This window comes from Delphinus delphis, chromosome 6, assembly GCF_949987515.2.
Source record: "Delphinus delphis chromosome 6, mDelDel1.2, whole genome shotgun sequence".
Taxonomy (NCBI): Eukaryota; Metazoa; Chordata; class Mammalia; order Artiodactyla; family Delphinidae; genus Delphinus; species Delphinus delphis.
The window spans coordinates 8,919,048-8,935,991 of NC_082688.1; the positions used below are offsets into that span (position 1 = coordinate 8,919,048).

A 16,944-nucleotide genomic window follows, 5' to 3' on the forward strand; every position below is an offset into this window, starting at 1 on the left:
GTATAAAAAGTGACCACATACTAGAACATAATACAATTCTTAGTAAATTATAATATCCGGTATACAGATCATGTTTCTGTAACCTGCAATGCAACTAGGTTAAAAATCAATGATAAAACAATGAGTAAAAATTTTTCCATGTGTTTGTGAGTTAGAAAAAAATCACACTGGAAAATTTTAAAGCCCTTATGAGTGAAAATGTTGCATATCAAAACTTTTGTAATGCAGTGTAAGTGGTAGTTTTGGGGAAATTTAGAGCCTTAAATGCTTATATTTTTAAAAAAGAAAGCTGACAAAAGAAAGCTGATAATTAGCTAAGCATCCAGCTTACAAAAATAGGAAAAGAATAAAAGCTGAATGAAAGAAAAGGAAAGAATATCATAAATTAATAAAATAGAAAAATAAAGATACAGTAGAGGGAATCAACAAGGCCAAAATTAATTCTTTGAAAGACTAATAAAGTAGATAAACATCTGGCAAAGTTTAAAAAGAATTTTTTAAAGGCATAAATCAATAATATTAAGGATGAGGAAGGAAATATTGCTACAGCTAGAGCAGAGATCAAAAAGATAAAAAGAATATTTTATATAACTTTGTATTAAATAAATTTTAAAACAGGCAAAATGCACAGATTCTTTGGAACACATGACTTCTCAAAACTGGCTTAAGAAAAAAAAAATCCTGAATAGTCCCATAACCACTAAACATAATTAAATAGGTTGCTAATCCCACATAGAAAACATCAAGCCCAGATGATTTCAAACATTCTAAGAACAGATATTACAATTTTATACAAACTCTTCCAGAGAATAGAAAAAAGGGAACACTATCAGCTCACTTTGAGAAATCAGTATAACTATTATACAAATCAGGACAACCTCATTCATGTGCCTAAATGCAAAAATCAAGAAAGAGTAGAAGACTGAATCCAACAAGATATTTAAAAATCATGACCAAACCAGGTTTATACCATGGACCTAATGAGGTTTAACATTAACATATATTATATATTAATATAATAATATTATTACTATATTATATATTATATTGTGTATAGTAGATATTATGTTACATATTAGCATGTATTACATGTTCTATAACATTATTAATATATATTAAATTGTAAATATGTGCAGTGACATTAACAGGTTAAAGGAGAAGATCTATGTAGAAGAAGCATTTAATCAAAATCAACATTCTTTCATGATTAAAATTCTTACCTTCCTAGGAAAATAAGGGAATTTTCTTAACTTACAAAATTTAGCAAAATCGTACTTATTAATAAAAAGTAAAAAGGATTATCCTTAACAAAACACGATAAGGATCTTAATATCCTCCTAATCAACATTTTATTGGAAGTCCTAGCCAATGTGTTTAATATTTTTAAAAGAACAAGGAGAAGAAAAGGAAGGAAAGAAGAATAATGATTAGAAAGAAACAAAACTATCATTTCCAGGTGAGATGATTATCTACATTAAAAAATCCAAAATAATATACCAAGAGATTATTAGGATTAATGAGTTTATGAAGGTGGCAGGATATAAGATAATATTCAAAACTAAATTGCTCGTCTCTATACTTATAAAACAATTCAGAAAAAGACAACATTTAGAATAGCAACAGAAAGTAAGGAATCTAAAAATAAATCTAATAAAAGATGTGCAAGACCTGTTGCAGAAAATGTTACAACCTTATTGAAAGACGTCAGAGAAGACCTAATAAACAGGGAGATTTATCCTGTTCAGTTCTCCACATATTGATCTATAGAGTAATTGTCATTCCAATCAAAACCCCAATAGGATTTTTAAAAGTACTTTACAAGCTGATTCTAAGTGGAAGAACAAAAGCCCAAGACTAGCCGTACCCTCCTGAAGAAGAAATGGTGGTTAAACATGCCTAAATGCAATCAAGACTTAATATCAAGTGTTAGTAGTTAAGAGCACGTGGTATTGGCATGGGATTAGACCAATAGACCAGTGCAACAGTAATAAAAGTTCACATGTGTAGAAAGCTGACATACGATAGAATTGGCTTTTCAGATGACTGGGAAAGTATTAACTATTTGATGTAAGGTGCCTGGATACTAGATTATTCATATGGAAAAATATGAAGTTGGATCCTTATCTCGCCTGTACTCCAAACTAAATTCTTTTTTTTTTTTTTTTTGCGGTACGCGGGCCTCTCACTGTTGTGGCCTCTCCGGTTGCGGAGCACAGGCTCAGCGGCCATGGCTCACGGGCCCAGCCGCTCCGCGGCATGTGGGATCTTCCCGGACCGGGGCACAAACCCGTGTCCCCTGCATTGGCAGGCGGACTCTCAACCACTGCGCCACCAGGGAAGCCCTCCAAACTAAATTCTTAATGGGTTAAAATTTTAAATGTGAAAGTCAAAACTTTAAAATTTTAAGAAAAAATGTAAGAGAATATTTCTGATTCAGGTAGTGAAGGATTTTGTAAATAAGACACACAAAAAAAGCACAAACCATAAATGTATGATGAATCAGGCTACATTAAAATGAGGAACTTCTATTCCACAAGCTGGAAAAAATTATTTGTAGCACATAAAACTAGTGAAGGATTTGTATCTAGAATATATATATTTTTTAAAAACCCTAGAAATAAATAAGAAAAAGACAAACAACCCAAAAGAAAATTGAGTGAAAGACGTAAATAGGCATTTCACAAAAGGGAAAACACAGATGGAGAATAAACATATGAAAATATGCTCAACCTCACTAATCCTTTGGGGCAGATCCAAATCGATAAGTACTGTCACGCATGGGGAGCGACAGGAACTCTTCTTAACTGCTGGTGAGAGTGTAAATAGTGAAATCACCATGGAAGATACAGACTTTGTCTGACACAGCTGACCCTGTGCATATCCTGGCAACCCAGCAACTCCCCACCAGGTTATATTCTGTAAAGACTCTGGTATGTGTGCGTTAGAAGTCATGTAGATGGACATTCATTGCAGCAGTGTTTGTTTTAATGAAAAATTGGAAAAACCCAAATATCTGCAATAGGAAAATTAAAAAATAAATGGAATATTAGATAGCAACGAATAATGGTCACAAGCGAGAATGTGGGTGAATGTTGGCTACAATATTGAGTGAAAAATGGAACTAGTAGAAGACTATGCATAGTATATTACTAGCATAACGTTCAAAAACATGGAAAACTGAACAATAATTTTATGGGATCAGGAATTCGTTTTTATTTTTAAAGCAAGGCAATGATAAACACAAAATACAAGAGAGTGGTTATCTTCAGGATGAGGTAGGAGAGGGATGGGCTGGAATACTCAGGAAGACTCAGTGGTCTTGGTAGTGTCCTAGTTTCTGTCTTTCGTAATGCTCTAGTTGGGTTCACAGGTGTTTATCTTATGCTTCACAACTTATATCAGTTATAAGTTTTGTGTATGTATCAGGTATAACAAAAAGAAAAATGAACTCCAGTTACACACTTTAAAAAAAATAAGATATAACCAAAAAAGAACAAAGAAAGATTATAAAATAAAGGGCTGGACAGAGACAAAGATAGTAGGTTAAGGTACACACAAAAAAAACAATGTAGGAGTACCAACCTTATTATCAAAGTAGAATTCAGTACCAAAAGCATTGAACAGGACAGAGGTAGAATTAGCTAATGAAGAAAGATACATTCCCTGAGAAAGATAAAATAATCATAAACCTTGTACCAAACAACACAGCAGCCAACTAATATAAAGCAAAACTCCAGGGAAAAAAAATCTCAGTAGTTGTCTTAATATTCTTCCTGTTTGGTGTTAGTAGAGTCCTCCATGCAATGGTGCTGCTAGCCAGGCCCCCCCTTGAGCAGTGCCGTGGCTTCAGGAGTCACCTCTGAGACAGGTGCCCACCTTTCCCAGTGATTTGGAAAGGCCTCAGGGAGTGTGGCCAGGCTCCCAGGGGTCCCAGTCCAGACTTCCAGCCCAGCTCCTGCACTTGCTTCTATATCTGGCCTCCCCATGGATGATGCCTACTTCTTCCTGCTTCTTCTCCTGACCTGCCTGATGTTCATCAACTTTCTCGGCTCCTAAGCTACAAGATTTCTTCCCCGGACTATCCTGGTGTGGGGGGCTTTTAATCTGTGAAAATGGACCCACGCTTCTCTCTTCCCTTCCCCATCTTCCCATCTGTGCCAGCTGGCTATGTGAACTTAGCAAGTGGCTGACCACCCTGAGTTCCGCCGTTCCCTTTGCACAAGGCAATGATGCAAGAGGCACAGACCATGCCTGTGATAGACGGGGCTAGCCATGAGAGGGAGGGTGGCTTTCTGGCTGTCAGTCTCCCTTTCTCCCTGCTTCTCTTGTCCTGGCCTGTATGAGCCAACCTGCTGGCCAGCACCTGGGAGGCAGCTTAAGACGGGCCACACCTCTCGGCCTTGCTGTTGAATCCTCACTCCTGTTGCCCTGGGATGCGGCCTCCTTCTCTGTCTCTCAGGCCATTCCAAGGCACTCCTTGGCTTGGAGCCTGGTCCGGTGAAGCCCACTCCACCCCTCAGAAATGCAGAGTTGCAAAATATTTGGGGCTTTTCCTGTCTGTCCTGGCCTTCCTTCTAGGCAGAGTTGCTTGTTTACAGTGGTAAGTTGCTCTCAGGATCTGCCACTCACTAGCTCTGTGACCTGGAACAAGCTCCTTCACCTCTCAGAGCCTCAGCGTCTTCATCTGTAGAATGGGGGTGACAATACTTTGAGTGGAAATGAAATGAGATCATATCTGAAGGCACTAGCCTATGCTAAGTACCCAGTACTCAGTAGCTATCGTTATTGTCCTGGTCATCATCACTATTATCATTATTGTTCGTTGTTGGCAGAGTATTTTATAAGCAACAAGACACCTTGTAGTAAGCTGCTTTCTTCCAGAGTTTTGCTTTGCAGAGCATGACTCTAGGTTTCTGCTCTTGTCACAGTCGCTGTGTTTGTGGTCATTTTTGTGGTGGGTATAACTTGATTGTTTGCTTATTAGTAACTCAGCACCAGTAATTCACTTTTTCAATTGACCTCTGTTGCTTATGAAGTACCCCACTGCCTGGCCCTGCGGCACAGCTTCCCAGTTCCAGCTGTGGGTGAACTGGAGGGGGTTCCCCTCTGTGTGTGTGGCACCAGAGGGGGCCAGGCATGTGCTCATGGCCAAGAGCTCAGATAGCATAACGACCAGCATCCCTGTAACTTGTGCCATGAGACTCAGGACTGGCTGACTGTCTGTGCCTCGATGCCTCCTCTGGTGTGGCCCCTGAGGTCATGGGAGGCCCAGGTGTCTGTCAGCCTCCGAGCATGGGGAAAGGTAGCCTGGTGTCACAGGAAACCCAGCTCCTGGAAGCTTCCCTGGCCTAAAGGGGAAGGGGGAGCCTTGCCATTGTCAGTGCTAAGGGCCACCCCCCATCCACCGCCTTCAAGGCCCTTGGGCTCCTCTTGGTTCAGTGTTCTGGGCTGAGTGAGCTTCCTGGGTAGGCAGAGTGAGGAGCGCCCATGAATAATCTTAGCTGCACTGTTTGAGCACCTGAGGTTGGCTGAACCCTGTGCCTGGTTCACTTGCTCATGTGACCCTCATGATGGCTCTATGCTTGTCCCTCTGTTTACAAAGAAACCAAGGCTTGGAGTCGTTAAGTGACTTGCCCAAGGTCACATGGCCGGCATTTGGCAGAGCTGGGACTGGAACTTGACATCATCGCACTTACCCCCGTTCTCTGAAGCTTGGTGGGATGGGATACCCTCAGAGCCCCAGGCCCCCACCAGATCAGTTGCCCCCTATTGGTAGGCCCCAGGGATTGAAATGATCAGAATGAAATACTGACCCTTGAATCTGGGGCTCCCAACTGTGACCTGCATCCCCTGTTCTAGAAGCATCCACAAGGACCAGCACACACTGAGGGTGGAGCCGGATCTTGCACTGGTGAGGGAGCCCCCCTTTATGTGCCTGGGGAACGAGGCTTCTCTGGGTACTGAAGGAGGGGTGGAGGAGAAGGGGCCAGGCGGGACTGTGGGGGATGCCGTGCAGTCTTCTATTCATCCCCTGCGCTCCTCCGTCTGGGCTCAGGGAGGGTTGATTCCCCAGGAGCTAGGGCACTGAGGATACGAAGACTCCCTGAGCCTCAGTTTCCTTATCAGTAAAAATGGAGGTAGTGCCAGTAACTGCCTCATAGGTGAGTGTGAGGAATCAGTGAGAAGGACAGACAAGGCTGGAAGTCGCTGAAGCAAGGGCTCAAGGAAAGGCTGCTATTTCCCTCCTCCCACCTCCCCTTGTTTTCCTCCCCCTTTGTCTCTGTCACTGCCCCAGCTCTGGTTCAAATCGCAACTTTGCCATTTCCTAGCTGTGTGGCCTCGGGAAGGTTCCTTAACATCTCTGAGCCTATTTTTCTGTTCTGTCAGATGGGAATGCCGAGGAATGCATGGTATCATCCTTGTAAAGCGCTCACGCAGGGCCTGGTGCTCAGAAGCCTCCCAGAAGGAGAGTTTCTTCCCTCCTTCCTTCTCTGGCCATGATCTGAAGCCTGCCCCATCTCTGCATTGTTTCTTGAGCCTAACTGATGCTTCAGCTGTCACCTGCCTGACTCCCGGTGGCCACCTCGTGGCCTGATGGGTGACTGCAGGTTCAGAAGCAAAATTCAAACTAGCTTCTGGTCTGTGTTGGGGATTTAATAGCAAAGCGCCCCAAGGGAGGTAAGGAGTGAAAGTGGGGTGCTGCACACAGAAAGGCGCCTGGATGTTCCGTGCAGACAGGAGATGCTCCAGGGGCCGGCCCCCTGCCACTGGGCCCGTTCTTGCTTGATTCTGTGCTGAGAACTTCCTGCACTTCACTTTGTTGCAGATTTGGCTCCGATTTGAATCAGAGTTTTTCAAATGAAGAAACGGGCTTCTGGGACCATGGTGGGGCACATCAAGGGCTCCAAGGAATTGAAAATGTACGTTTTTGGTACATTTTTGTAGCCTAGGGAGCGGATACAGAGGGTTTTGGTTTTTATTATTCCTCTTTAGGCCACAAATAGGTACCTTACATATACTCCTCTCTATTATTCAAAATCTCACAGTGTGCTCACTTCATTCTCAGCTAAATCAGAGTATGGGATGTGTCAGTTGTCCTGTCACTGCCAAGGGCCTGACTGACCCCTGGATGCCCAGTGTGGGCATCTCACCTCCTGCTGTCTCTGGCCTTTGGATCCTGAATTTAACCTGGGTGTGCCCCGCCTCCCTGGTCCTCTGAGGCTCCAACCTCTGAGCACTTGTTCTGGCTGTTCCCTCCTCCAGGAGGCTTCCCCTGATTTCCCAGGCACAGCTGACGAAGCCCCTCCCCCAGCTTTGAGTCCTTTGTGCTTGTCTCGCAGCTCCTTCTTAGCTCTTGACAGGTGGGCAGGGTCCTGGGAGGGTCTGCCATGCAAGGGATGAAGACCAAAAGGGATGAGCAATCCGGGGGCCGTCTCCATTCTCCAGTCAAGCCCCAGGGGTTGCCCTGCAGTCAAAGCCATAATAGAGACCCCTGTCCATCCGTCAGTGCCCGGGGTCAAGGTCTGCCTGGCGTGGGGTCTGGGACACTCAGAGGCCAAAAGGGGGCATCTGAGGCAGAGCAGCGCTGGCCAGCAGGACAGGAGGAACAGCAGAGAGCAGAGTCTTCACTGTCAAGTGGACATTAAATTGTTTTCGCCCCATGGGACTTCGAGGAGAAAGTGGAACGAGATATGCAAGGCTTAGCACAGCGTGGGGTGCACGGTGAGCATCCCTGAAGGCTGCTCCCAGAGGCAATGGGTGGAACCCCTCAGCTACCTAATTCTCTGCCTCAGTGCCCATCGAACCTTCCAGCAGGTCAGCCATGGGCGAGCAGGCCAACTGCATTGCCTGAGCCCAGGGGGTGCCCCTCTCATCACGGTGGGGGACTGCAGGGCTGTATGCAGCCACCCTCCTTCAGACCATCCTCCTAATGCCTGTTGGACTGCCCATCCAACCGCACATCTGTCAGGTGGATTCGCATTCCACGTAGCTGCTGCAGAGACCTCACCTTCTCCAATCCAGCCTCACAGCCCGCAGTTTTCTCAGGGAAGGCAGCAGTGGTGAACTCCAGAGGCAGGACCGGGCCGGGCCTCAGACCCTCGAAGACAAGTTTCGTAGGGTGGGCTCAGAGTCGCGTTCCTCTCCTGGGACCACCCCTCTTCTCAACTCCCACAGAACCGTGGTCTAGACCCTCTCCAACCCCAGGTTCCTGGGAGGAATCACCCTGGAGCAAGATACTTCTCTTCAAGCCTCAGTTTTCTTATCTTTGCAATGGGATAATAGCTGTTCTTAGTTGTTGTGAGGGTCAGTGAGCTAGAGTCTGTGACTGGCTGTGGCAGGGACTTGGCTACTATTGGTCCTCTGGAAAGAGGGGCCTGGAGGGAGACCTTTTCCCACACCCTCTCTTGTCTCCATACTTGGCCTACATTTCCTCCCCCTCCCCTGACTTCACTTTCTGGGCTGTGGGGAGAAGACAGGCAGGAGAGAGGGGAGCAATGGATTAGAACAGCCCCTCCCCTCCACCCCCCCAAACATTTTGTAGTGACAGAATTTTGTCGGCAAGAGAGCTGGCAGCCCACTGCTGGGAATGGGGTGGGGGGTTTGAGCTGGGAGTCTCCTCTCTCAGAAGCCTAGGCCTGGGGCTTGGTTGAAGGACCCAGTTTAGTCCTGCCTCTGTGCTCTGCAGTCTAGGCCAAGTGACTTAATTTCTCTGAGCCTCAGTGAGGCCACTCTGAAGGTAGGAGAGAGTTTCCTTGCTCCCTGGGTCCCTGGGCCTGACCTTGAAGGACCAGGTTGCAGGGCCAGAGAGTGTGGGCTTAGGGAGGCATCCGAGGTGGTGTTGAGGCCATGGGTTTACAGCTAAACCTGGTTTTGAGCCCTGGTTCTTCTGCCTCTTGTTGGCTTTGTCATATTGAACTGGTCATTTCCTCCTTCTGAGCCTTGGGTTTCGCTTCTGAAACATGGGACCTTGACATCTGCCTCTCGGGGGTGTGTGGGGTGCAAAGAAAGCGATGAATGGAAGGGCCTCACCCAGAAGCCCCTGGGGCTGGGAGTCACCCGAGGCTGCAGGAGAGAGTGGGGCAGAGCTGCCCCCAGGGGCGCTGGTGCCCCTGATGCACAACCAGGCAGATATGTGCAATGATACACCCAGGTGTGGTTGTGCAAACGTCTTCACTGACACATGGACACAAGTCTGAGACACCCAACTCCATACATAGATCTAGACAGCCAGCTGCACACCATAAACCAATACGTGCAGACTCCCAGCTTCCTACACAATCTACCCAGGCAGACTGACCCACAGAGCTATTTCCATAGACACATGGGCACGCACGCACACACACTGATACTACCCAAGGTACTCTGAGGAAACTTGAGACCTCAAGGAACATACTTTGAGAACCACATTCCTTGAGTCTCTGCCATCTCCACCCCCCCGGCCCCACCCCCACCCCCATCTCCCCTGGATCCCAGGGCCATGTCCAGCCCGGAGTCCTCAGGATTTGGCCTCAGCTTCATTCTCCCTGTCACATTCCCCTGGGTGAGCTCGCCCACCTTGTGCCTCAGTGACCATCCACCTGGTTGTTGAACACCTGGATACTCAGATCTGGTCCTTCTGAGGCTCAGCCCTGTCCAGGACACCTCTTGGGTGCCCCAGAGACCCTCAGCTCCACGTGCCTCAGATCAGAGTGCTCCAGCGACCCCATCACAGTGATCCAGGTGCCCTGACTCCCCTCTCGCCAGTATCTCCGGGATCTGCCCCCTTCTTTCTTCCCAATTTTACTACCCTGGTCAAAGCCATAGTCATCTGTCACCTAGGTGACCGAGTTGACCCCAGTCTCCAGTCCATCTGACCTAATTGGATCTATTCTCCACTCAGCATCAGGACCCTGGATGGTCTGGCCTTGCCTCCAGCCTCACTGCTTCTCCCCCAGCCCCAAACTTAGCTATTCTTGCAGTTCAAGAGACTCACAAGATTTTGCCAGCCCCTGAGTTTTTGCACAAGCATGGAGCGCTCGCAGACACTCCTCCCCATTCAGTGCCCCCATGCGGGCTAACTTCCCATCTCAGCTTAATATGTAGCTGCTTCCAGGAAGCCTTCCATGATGCTCCGCCCCTCCAGATGAGGTTGGGTACCCCTATAACAAGGCTGCACTGTACCTCAACTGAGTTCACATCACACTGTCTACCTCCCTGAGGCAGGGACCAAGCCCCAGTTCTCAGCCTAGTGGCTGGCACTTAAGGGGCCCTTCATATTGGTTGGGTGAATGAATGATTGTGTTGGGGAAAGGGGTGGAATGGGATGGGAGGGATGCATTTGTTTCAAGGATGGAGATGGGTCGGGGTTGGGATAGGACAAGGTTGGGGAGATGACAATTATGGGATGGGACAAGGGAATGTGTTCGGCTAGACCAGGGACCCCAGGCTCTCCCTTCCTGACCTGCTGTCCCTGGTGCCCATTGAGAAATCTGCTGACATCTCATGCAGGACTGGCTCAGGCCCCGCACAGCCTCCCCCCAAGGAGAGGCACCACAGGCGTGTACAGGTTGGTTTATTTACAAATATACTGATGTCTCATCTTTTTTTTGTTTCCATTTTCTGCTTTTGTGGGAAGAGGCAGAAGGTGAGAGTGGAGGGCAGGGTGGGGTGGTGATGTAAACGCTAATAAATAATTTAACAATGACAAGTTATTAAATAAAATGTGTCTGGGGATGGCGGGTGGACAGTGAGAGTCTGTACAAGGAGAACAGCAGTGGCTGGTGGCCCGGTCCCCACACCTGGCTGGGCTGAGCTCTCCTGAGACCCTGGAGGGGGCGGGGGCACAGCAGAGACGCCCATTGGAAATGGCACCGTCCAAGGGCCAAACGTTGGAGGGTCCCTCCTGCTCCCCTGGCCCCCAGGCGGCATGTCTACGAGTGTGGGTCCGTGAGCCTTCATGTGTGTCTGGGTGTGAGTGTGTCTGTGTGCGTGCCTGTGAGCGTGGACCCCCTTCCGCGTGGGGCAGAGTGAGCCCAGAGCTGCAGGTTCTCCCACATGGGAGATGAGATTCTCACCCCAGGTGGTGCCCAGAGCTCAGGCTGGGCCCAGGCAGGGGTCAGCCACTTCTCCTTCCCCCAAGCCTCACTGCTAGGGCCCTACTCATCTGGACGTGGTGGACCCCCTTACCTCATCCTCTCCAGGAAGCCTCCCAAGATGCCCAGCCCACTGGCACTGGCCTCTTCTCTATGGGCTCTGCTGAGCCCACAGTCTGACTCTTAGAACCACAGCGTCCCTCTGTGTGGCCTCCCTGGAAGGCTCCACGGGGTAGGTGGTAACACTCGCTGTGTTACCTGGGGCATATTCCTTCCTCTCTCTGAACCTCAACTTCCCCAAAGGGAAGCAGGACTCGCCTTTTCTCCAGCACTCACCCTGCCCACCTCTTACTTTCTCCCTCTTCCTCCAGAGACCAGACTGCTACCTCCCCCTTCCCTTGGGCTTCCCACCCAGGCACCATGTGATGGTGATCCCATATCACGGCAGGGGCGGGAGTGGTCCTGGCTACGCACGCCCTCCACCTCAGGTCAAGGCTGCACTTGCTATGCGAAGTGGAAAGAGCAAAGAGCCTGGCCATCTCAGCTAGCCCCAGACCCCAGCAAGCCTGCTCGGTTCTGTGTGCTTCTGCTGGGTGACCTTCTCTGAGCCTCAGGTTCCTCATCTGAGAAATGGGTCCCCAGCAATGTCCAGACAGGCTTGGGGCGGAATGTGTATGCCTCTCCTCCTAGGAGAGAGCCCCTCAAGGCGGGGGGGCCTACATCTTGTGCATCTGTGTCCCCACACCTAGTCCAGAGCTGGGCAGAGTGGGCATCAGAGCCTGGGGGCAGCGAGCTGCAGTACAGCGAAGGTGCTACCTAGACTAGCTGATGGGGCATCTTTGGCACGAGGGGCTGAGGTCCCTCTTGCTTGGACAATCTGTGGGCCATCAGCATGGGTGTCCTGTACCAGTTCCTGGCAGGGAGCAGTGTAACGGCAGAGGCAGAGCCCAGGCTGGATTTGGGGTTTATGAGGCCCCAGAATGGCAATTTTACCAAGACAAGTCATGCTCCGGCCTGGAGGTCGTTCACCAGACACAGAGGATGAGAAGCTGGCGTGGTGTCCCTATTCTCTGCTCCAGCTCTGTCCCTGACTAGTTGAGAGAGGCCTTGTCCCTGCCCCTCTCCTGGCCCACATTTTCCAGCTGCAGAATAAGGGGTGGACTAGTTGACCCATTCCTGAGGTTCCTTCCAACTTAAAGAGTCTGGGAGAGAAGGGCCAGGCCTACTGGTGGGGGAGAACATCTACCCCTGGACCTGCCCCAGTGCCCCTGGCATGATTTGACTGTGTGGGCATAAGAGGAGAAAGGGGACCATCTCTCAAGAAACCAGAGTGGCTGCCTAAGGGACAAGTGGTGACCCAGGACCAAGAGATGGCACAGAACCTAGGTGGGCTGAGACTGCACAAGGACTCAGGACATCAGCTAAGACCGTGTGGAAGTTCTGTGTAGAACAAGAAGAGCCCAGAAGGGCCAGGCTGGCTGCTGGGGCCTGAGGGCTGACTCTGAGCCGCGTCTCAGCTCTGCCATGGTGAAGAGTGTGGCAAGACGTGTGTGCAGAAGCCCAGGAGGGGCGGGGAGGTTGGCCTGGGATGCTCTGGAGGGACTGAGGTCTCCCCAGAGGACAGAGAAGCAAAACCACAGAGGATGTTGGTGAACTTTGAGGATCCCAGGAAGGGCCAGACAGAGGGGCCCTTCTCCAGACGGGTGGAGAGACACCCGTCATCCCATCAGCTCAAAGGCTGGACCAGGCAAGCTTCTGCAGCCTAGGGCTCAGTGTTAGAATGGAAAGCAGAGCCATGAGCACTGGCTGAGGACACAGTGGCCTCCAGGGGCCAGCAAGGGGTCCCTGAGAACAGGGCCCATCAGCCTGGCCTCATTTCCTCTTTTGACAGGGTTAGTAGTTGGGTAGATTGGGGGCAGAGGTTGATACAGTGTATCTGGCTCCTAGCAGGGCGTTTGACAAAATGGTCCACATGCCTTAGGTGAGACACACAGGGCCGACTCCTTATATCGGCAGACGTGCTGAGGAGGGAGAACAAACCAGTGGTCCCAGAGTTGGGGTGCAGAGAAACTCCACAGGCTGGAATGAATCAAATAAGAGGAAACGTAACAAGAAAAAAGTCAAGGTCCTTCACGGGCTCTCCAGGGACCGATAAGTGCCCCGTCCACACACACAGAGAAGAGAGTTGTGGCTTAGCTGTCACACATGTGGCAGGGTCAGGGGCTCTGGTTACAAAAGGGCAGGGTGAGTTTCCAAGGTTATGTGCCCTAAACCATTCACTGGGTCTCAGGCCACATTAACAGAGGCAGGGTGCCTAAAGTGGGGGAGGTGATTGACCTGCTCACTTTGGCTGGCTGATGACAGTGGGAAGACTGGGTTATATCTGTTCCATACCTTTAGAGGGAAAGCTGGAGCCAGGCTGAGTGGTACAGTTTAAAAGGAAGAGCTGGAGAAGCTGGAAAAGCCTGGCTTTGAGAAGCGAGGACTCAGGGCTGAATAGAGCAGAGGTGGAATCAGCAGAAAAGGCAGCTGACTTGGGGCCTGATGAAGTCACTGAAGGTTGCGAGGAGAGGCAGAAGTGGCTTGGGCAGGAACCAAACATCCTATGGAGTGCCAAGTGGGTGACTTTAGAGATGCTTTTCCGCCTGGAGGTTCTGCCATTTGGTCTGATTCTACCTGGTTCTGCGGCCTCTGCCTCTGCCCAGGCAGCCCCCATCTGGACAGAAGCTAAGACACATCTGTGTCCACGTGCTTCAAGCTCACCTTACCCTCCTCACTTCCTCCCTCCCCTCCTATTGCTATCAGAGGGGCTCCCTGCCCCTGTCTGGCCGCTTCCTGCTTCCTGACAGGGCAGGGCAGGGCTGACCCGCAGAGGCCTGTCTGTCTCTTTCAGCACGTCTATGTATCTGTGTGCGTTTCCGCATGGGTGTGCCTTTAAGTGTGTGTGTTTGCATGTATGTCTCCATCCCTTTGAGTCAGCCTGGGCTCAACCTACCCGTCCCTGGTCCCGCCAGGATTGCCCCTCAGGGCAGAGCTGTGGTGGGCTTGGCCCACCTGCCAGGCTCTTCCCTACTCCTTCTCCAGGCTCCAGCTGGAAGGGGTGATCCTAGGCTGGCGGGCCTGACCTCAGAGGCGGGGGAGGTGGGCACAGTGCAGGGCACAGGTACACACACATCTCACACCCACCATCGTCTGGGGGCATGCACGGGGGCCCTGCCTCGACCTAGGCCCATGCCATGGAGGTGGCCTGGACAGAGAGAGGACATTTAAAAAAATAGAGAGAATTTAAGCTTCCCATAAAAGAGATGGGGAGGGGGAAGGAGGTGATGGAGGCCGAGGTGGGGCTGGGAGATGAGTGGCTGTCCGAGAGCTCTGGGTCCCTGGGGGTGACAGTCTCTGTGGGCAGGACACAGCCCCTGCCCAGGCTGTGCCCGTCTGCCTGTCTGGCTGTGCCCAGTGGGCACTTTAGCCAGGCCCAGTTGGCCGAGGGGAGGGCACCGTATGGCTGTCTGTAGAGTCTGTGCGGGTGGCAGGGCAGCCTCTGCGGCCTGCAGTCCCACCCCAGGGCCCTTGCCCAAGCGTCCGTGCGGCCCAGCTGGCTCTCAGGAGGCGAAGTAGGAACTCTGCATGGAGTAGAGCCTGTCGATGGGGTTCCCCACGCGGGCCTGCAGGGAGCCCACATCCGAGGAGCCGAGGAAGCAGTCGCTGAGGCTGGTTAAGGAGGTATCACTGTCGATGTCGTGGAAGATGGAGTCGTTCCCTGGGGGGCAGAGGCGGTGTCAGCACCGGGGTACAGGCTGGGGCTCCTGGGGGCCCTGTTGGCCCTACAGGCAGTGTGGCTGGAGGTGAGGGAGGGACAGGATGACCTGCCGACGGTGCCCGACCAGAGGGGTTGGGGGCTGTGGGTGAGGTCTCCAGGGCGCCCCCTTCTGGTCAGGAGGAGGCAGGTGGGCTGTGTCGGAAGGGGCTGCCGGGGCGGGGGGGCCCTGGGGCGGGAGGTGGCTTTTTCAGCCCCAGGCCTGCCAGGTCAGGCAGGGGGCAGGGGCCGTGCTGGGGCAGCAGGGGGTCGGGCAGCTTACCATAGGGGTTCATGTGGTCACCTGGCATTTGGGGCGGCGTGAGGCCCTGCTGGAAGGGGTCGCTGCTGCCGTAGGGGCTCTGCTCCATGGCCACGATCTGCTGCTGCGGTGGGGCCAGCGGCGTGTAGGAGGCCATCATGCCCTCCATACGACTCGACAGGACCTCTGGGGACAGAGCACGCCCTCACTGACTGGCCCTGCCTGCCCTGTCCTGGAGACCTCAAAGATGTACCCCAGGAGTCCCATGACCTCCCTTACGACCCCCGAGTCCAGGCTGCCCACTGCAGTCTCTCTGGCCTCCTCCTTCCCAGCCCTGCCCCTGCTGAGGTTGCCTGTGGCCTTCTAGGGTCACTGAGCCTACATATCTGACCCCCCAGCCCACCAACCTTCCCCAGACACACAGTCCAGCGTCTCTTCCAGAAAGAGCCCTCCCTCCCCACCTCCTCCCTTCCTCCTACAGCCCTGCCCTCCAGGAGCTCCCAGCCTGGGGAAGACAGAGGCTTCCAGTGAGCAGCCAGTACTGATTCGACAACATATGGGTGCAGTGAGTGCCCTGCATCTGGGAGCATCAAGGTGGAGCCCGCACCCCGGCCAACAAGGCTCAGGGAAGGAAGGCTTCCTGGAGGAAGGGGCCCACCACCTCCATGCGACTTAAACAACCAGCAGAGGTTCAACCAGCCGAGCAGGGGGCAGGCATGCCAGGCTGAAGGGCAGCAAAGGCAGAGAAGAGAGAAACTGCCCTGTGGGAGCAAGGAGCCCAGTCCATGGGGATGGAGCGTGAGGACAAGAGAAGGTTGTGCCTGAGGAGAGAGATGGCTCCTTGGCGACCCGAGCTGAGTGGGGGCTCGCCTGAGGCTGTAGGAAGCCAGTGGAGGGTCTTAGCTGTGGAGCGACTGTGGAGAAAGGCTGGGAGGGTGGAGGCCAGAGGAGGAGACCATTGGGAGGAGTTGGGGTCCGTATTAATGCAGATGTGGGAAAGACTAAGAGGGGCATGAGGGACATGGGACAAGAAACCACTGCCTGATTTGGTGACTGAGCAGATGCAGTACGTGTAGGACAGGACGGGGGAGGTGACTCCTGGGTTCCTGGTGTGGGTACTGGGTGGGTGGTAGTGCCATTTGCTGAGACGGGGTAGGGGAGCTGTAGGGGGTGTTTTGTGCATGTGGCAGCAGGGGCAGCGGTATGAAGTGCAGTATGGGCTGTGATGAGCTCGAGGGGACCGTGGAACATTCCTGGGGAGGCTGCATCCAGGGGGCAGCTGGGAACACCGGAGAGTGAGACACAGCTTGGGAGCAGGCTGGCAGACCTGAAGCCGTGGCTGCAGCCCCAGAAGGCTGCGCCGTCTCGGGAGAGGGGGGCAGAGAAAGAAGACAGGAAGAGCTGGGCTCTGAGGCCACGGCCTTGAAGCCCAAGGTCCAGCCTGGGACACTGGTCTGGCCCCAGAGTTCTGAGTAGAGGGGCTGCCCATCAATCCCTTGGCAGCCGCCTCAGAGACCCCGGCTCACCTGGGAGCAGGCAGCTGAGGCCCCTTCCCCAGTTTGGTGGACTCAGGGAGCTCCCAGTGCCCTCCCTTCAAGACCTAGAAGGCTCCATGTCCCCATGGGGCCGGGGAGGCCAGCCCCAGCCCAAGTTGTGGAAACAGCATCTGGGCAAAGCCCAGTCCACGCTGGACTCCTCAACACCTTCAGACTTTCTCTGGAGACTTCTGCTGAATTCTACTGCGGGCAGTAGGGTGTATGGTCATGTTAAGCACAGGCTTAGGAGCCCTACACTCCGGGCTGGAGCCTGGCTGT

The 16,944-nt window shown here is 51.8% G+C and overlaps 1 protein-coding gene across 2 annotated transcripts in view; it reads right to left on the bottom strand.

Annotated features, from left to right (window-relative positions):
* Positions 1-14,674: 14,674 nt before the first annotated feature.
* LMX1B (LIM homeobox transcription factor 1 beta) overlaps positions 14,675-16,944 on the bottom strand; it is a 79,361-nt gene continuing 77,091 nt past the window's right edge. The window contains exons 7-8 of one of the 2 annotated variants that reach the window (XM_060013301.1): positions 15,173-15,316; positions 14,675-14,832 (exon numbers count right to left, since the gene is read on the bottom strand). In XM_060013301.1, the coding sequence (XP_059869284.1) occupies positions 14,675-14,832; positions 15,173-15,316 (302 nt within the window). Of the gene's footprint in view, positions 14,833-15,151; positions 15,317-16,944 lie in introns of both variants that reach the window. The other variant, XM_060013300.1, reaches the window with a different exon arrangement.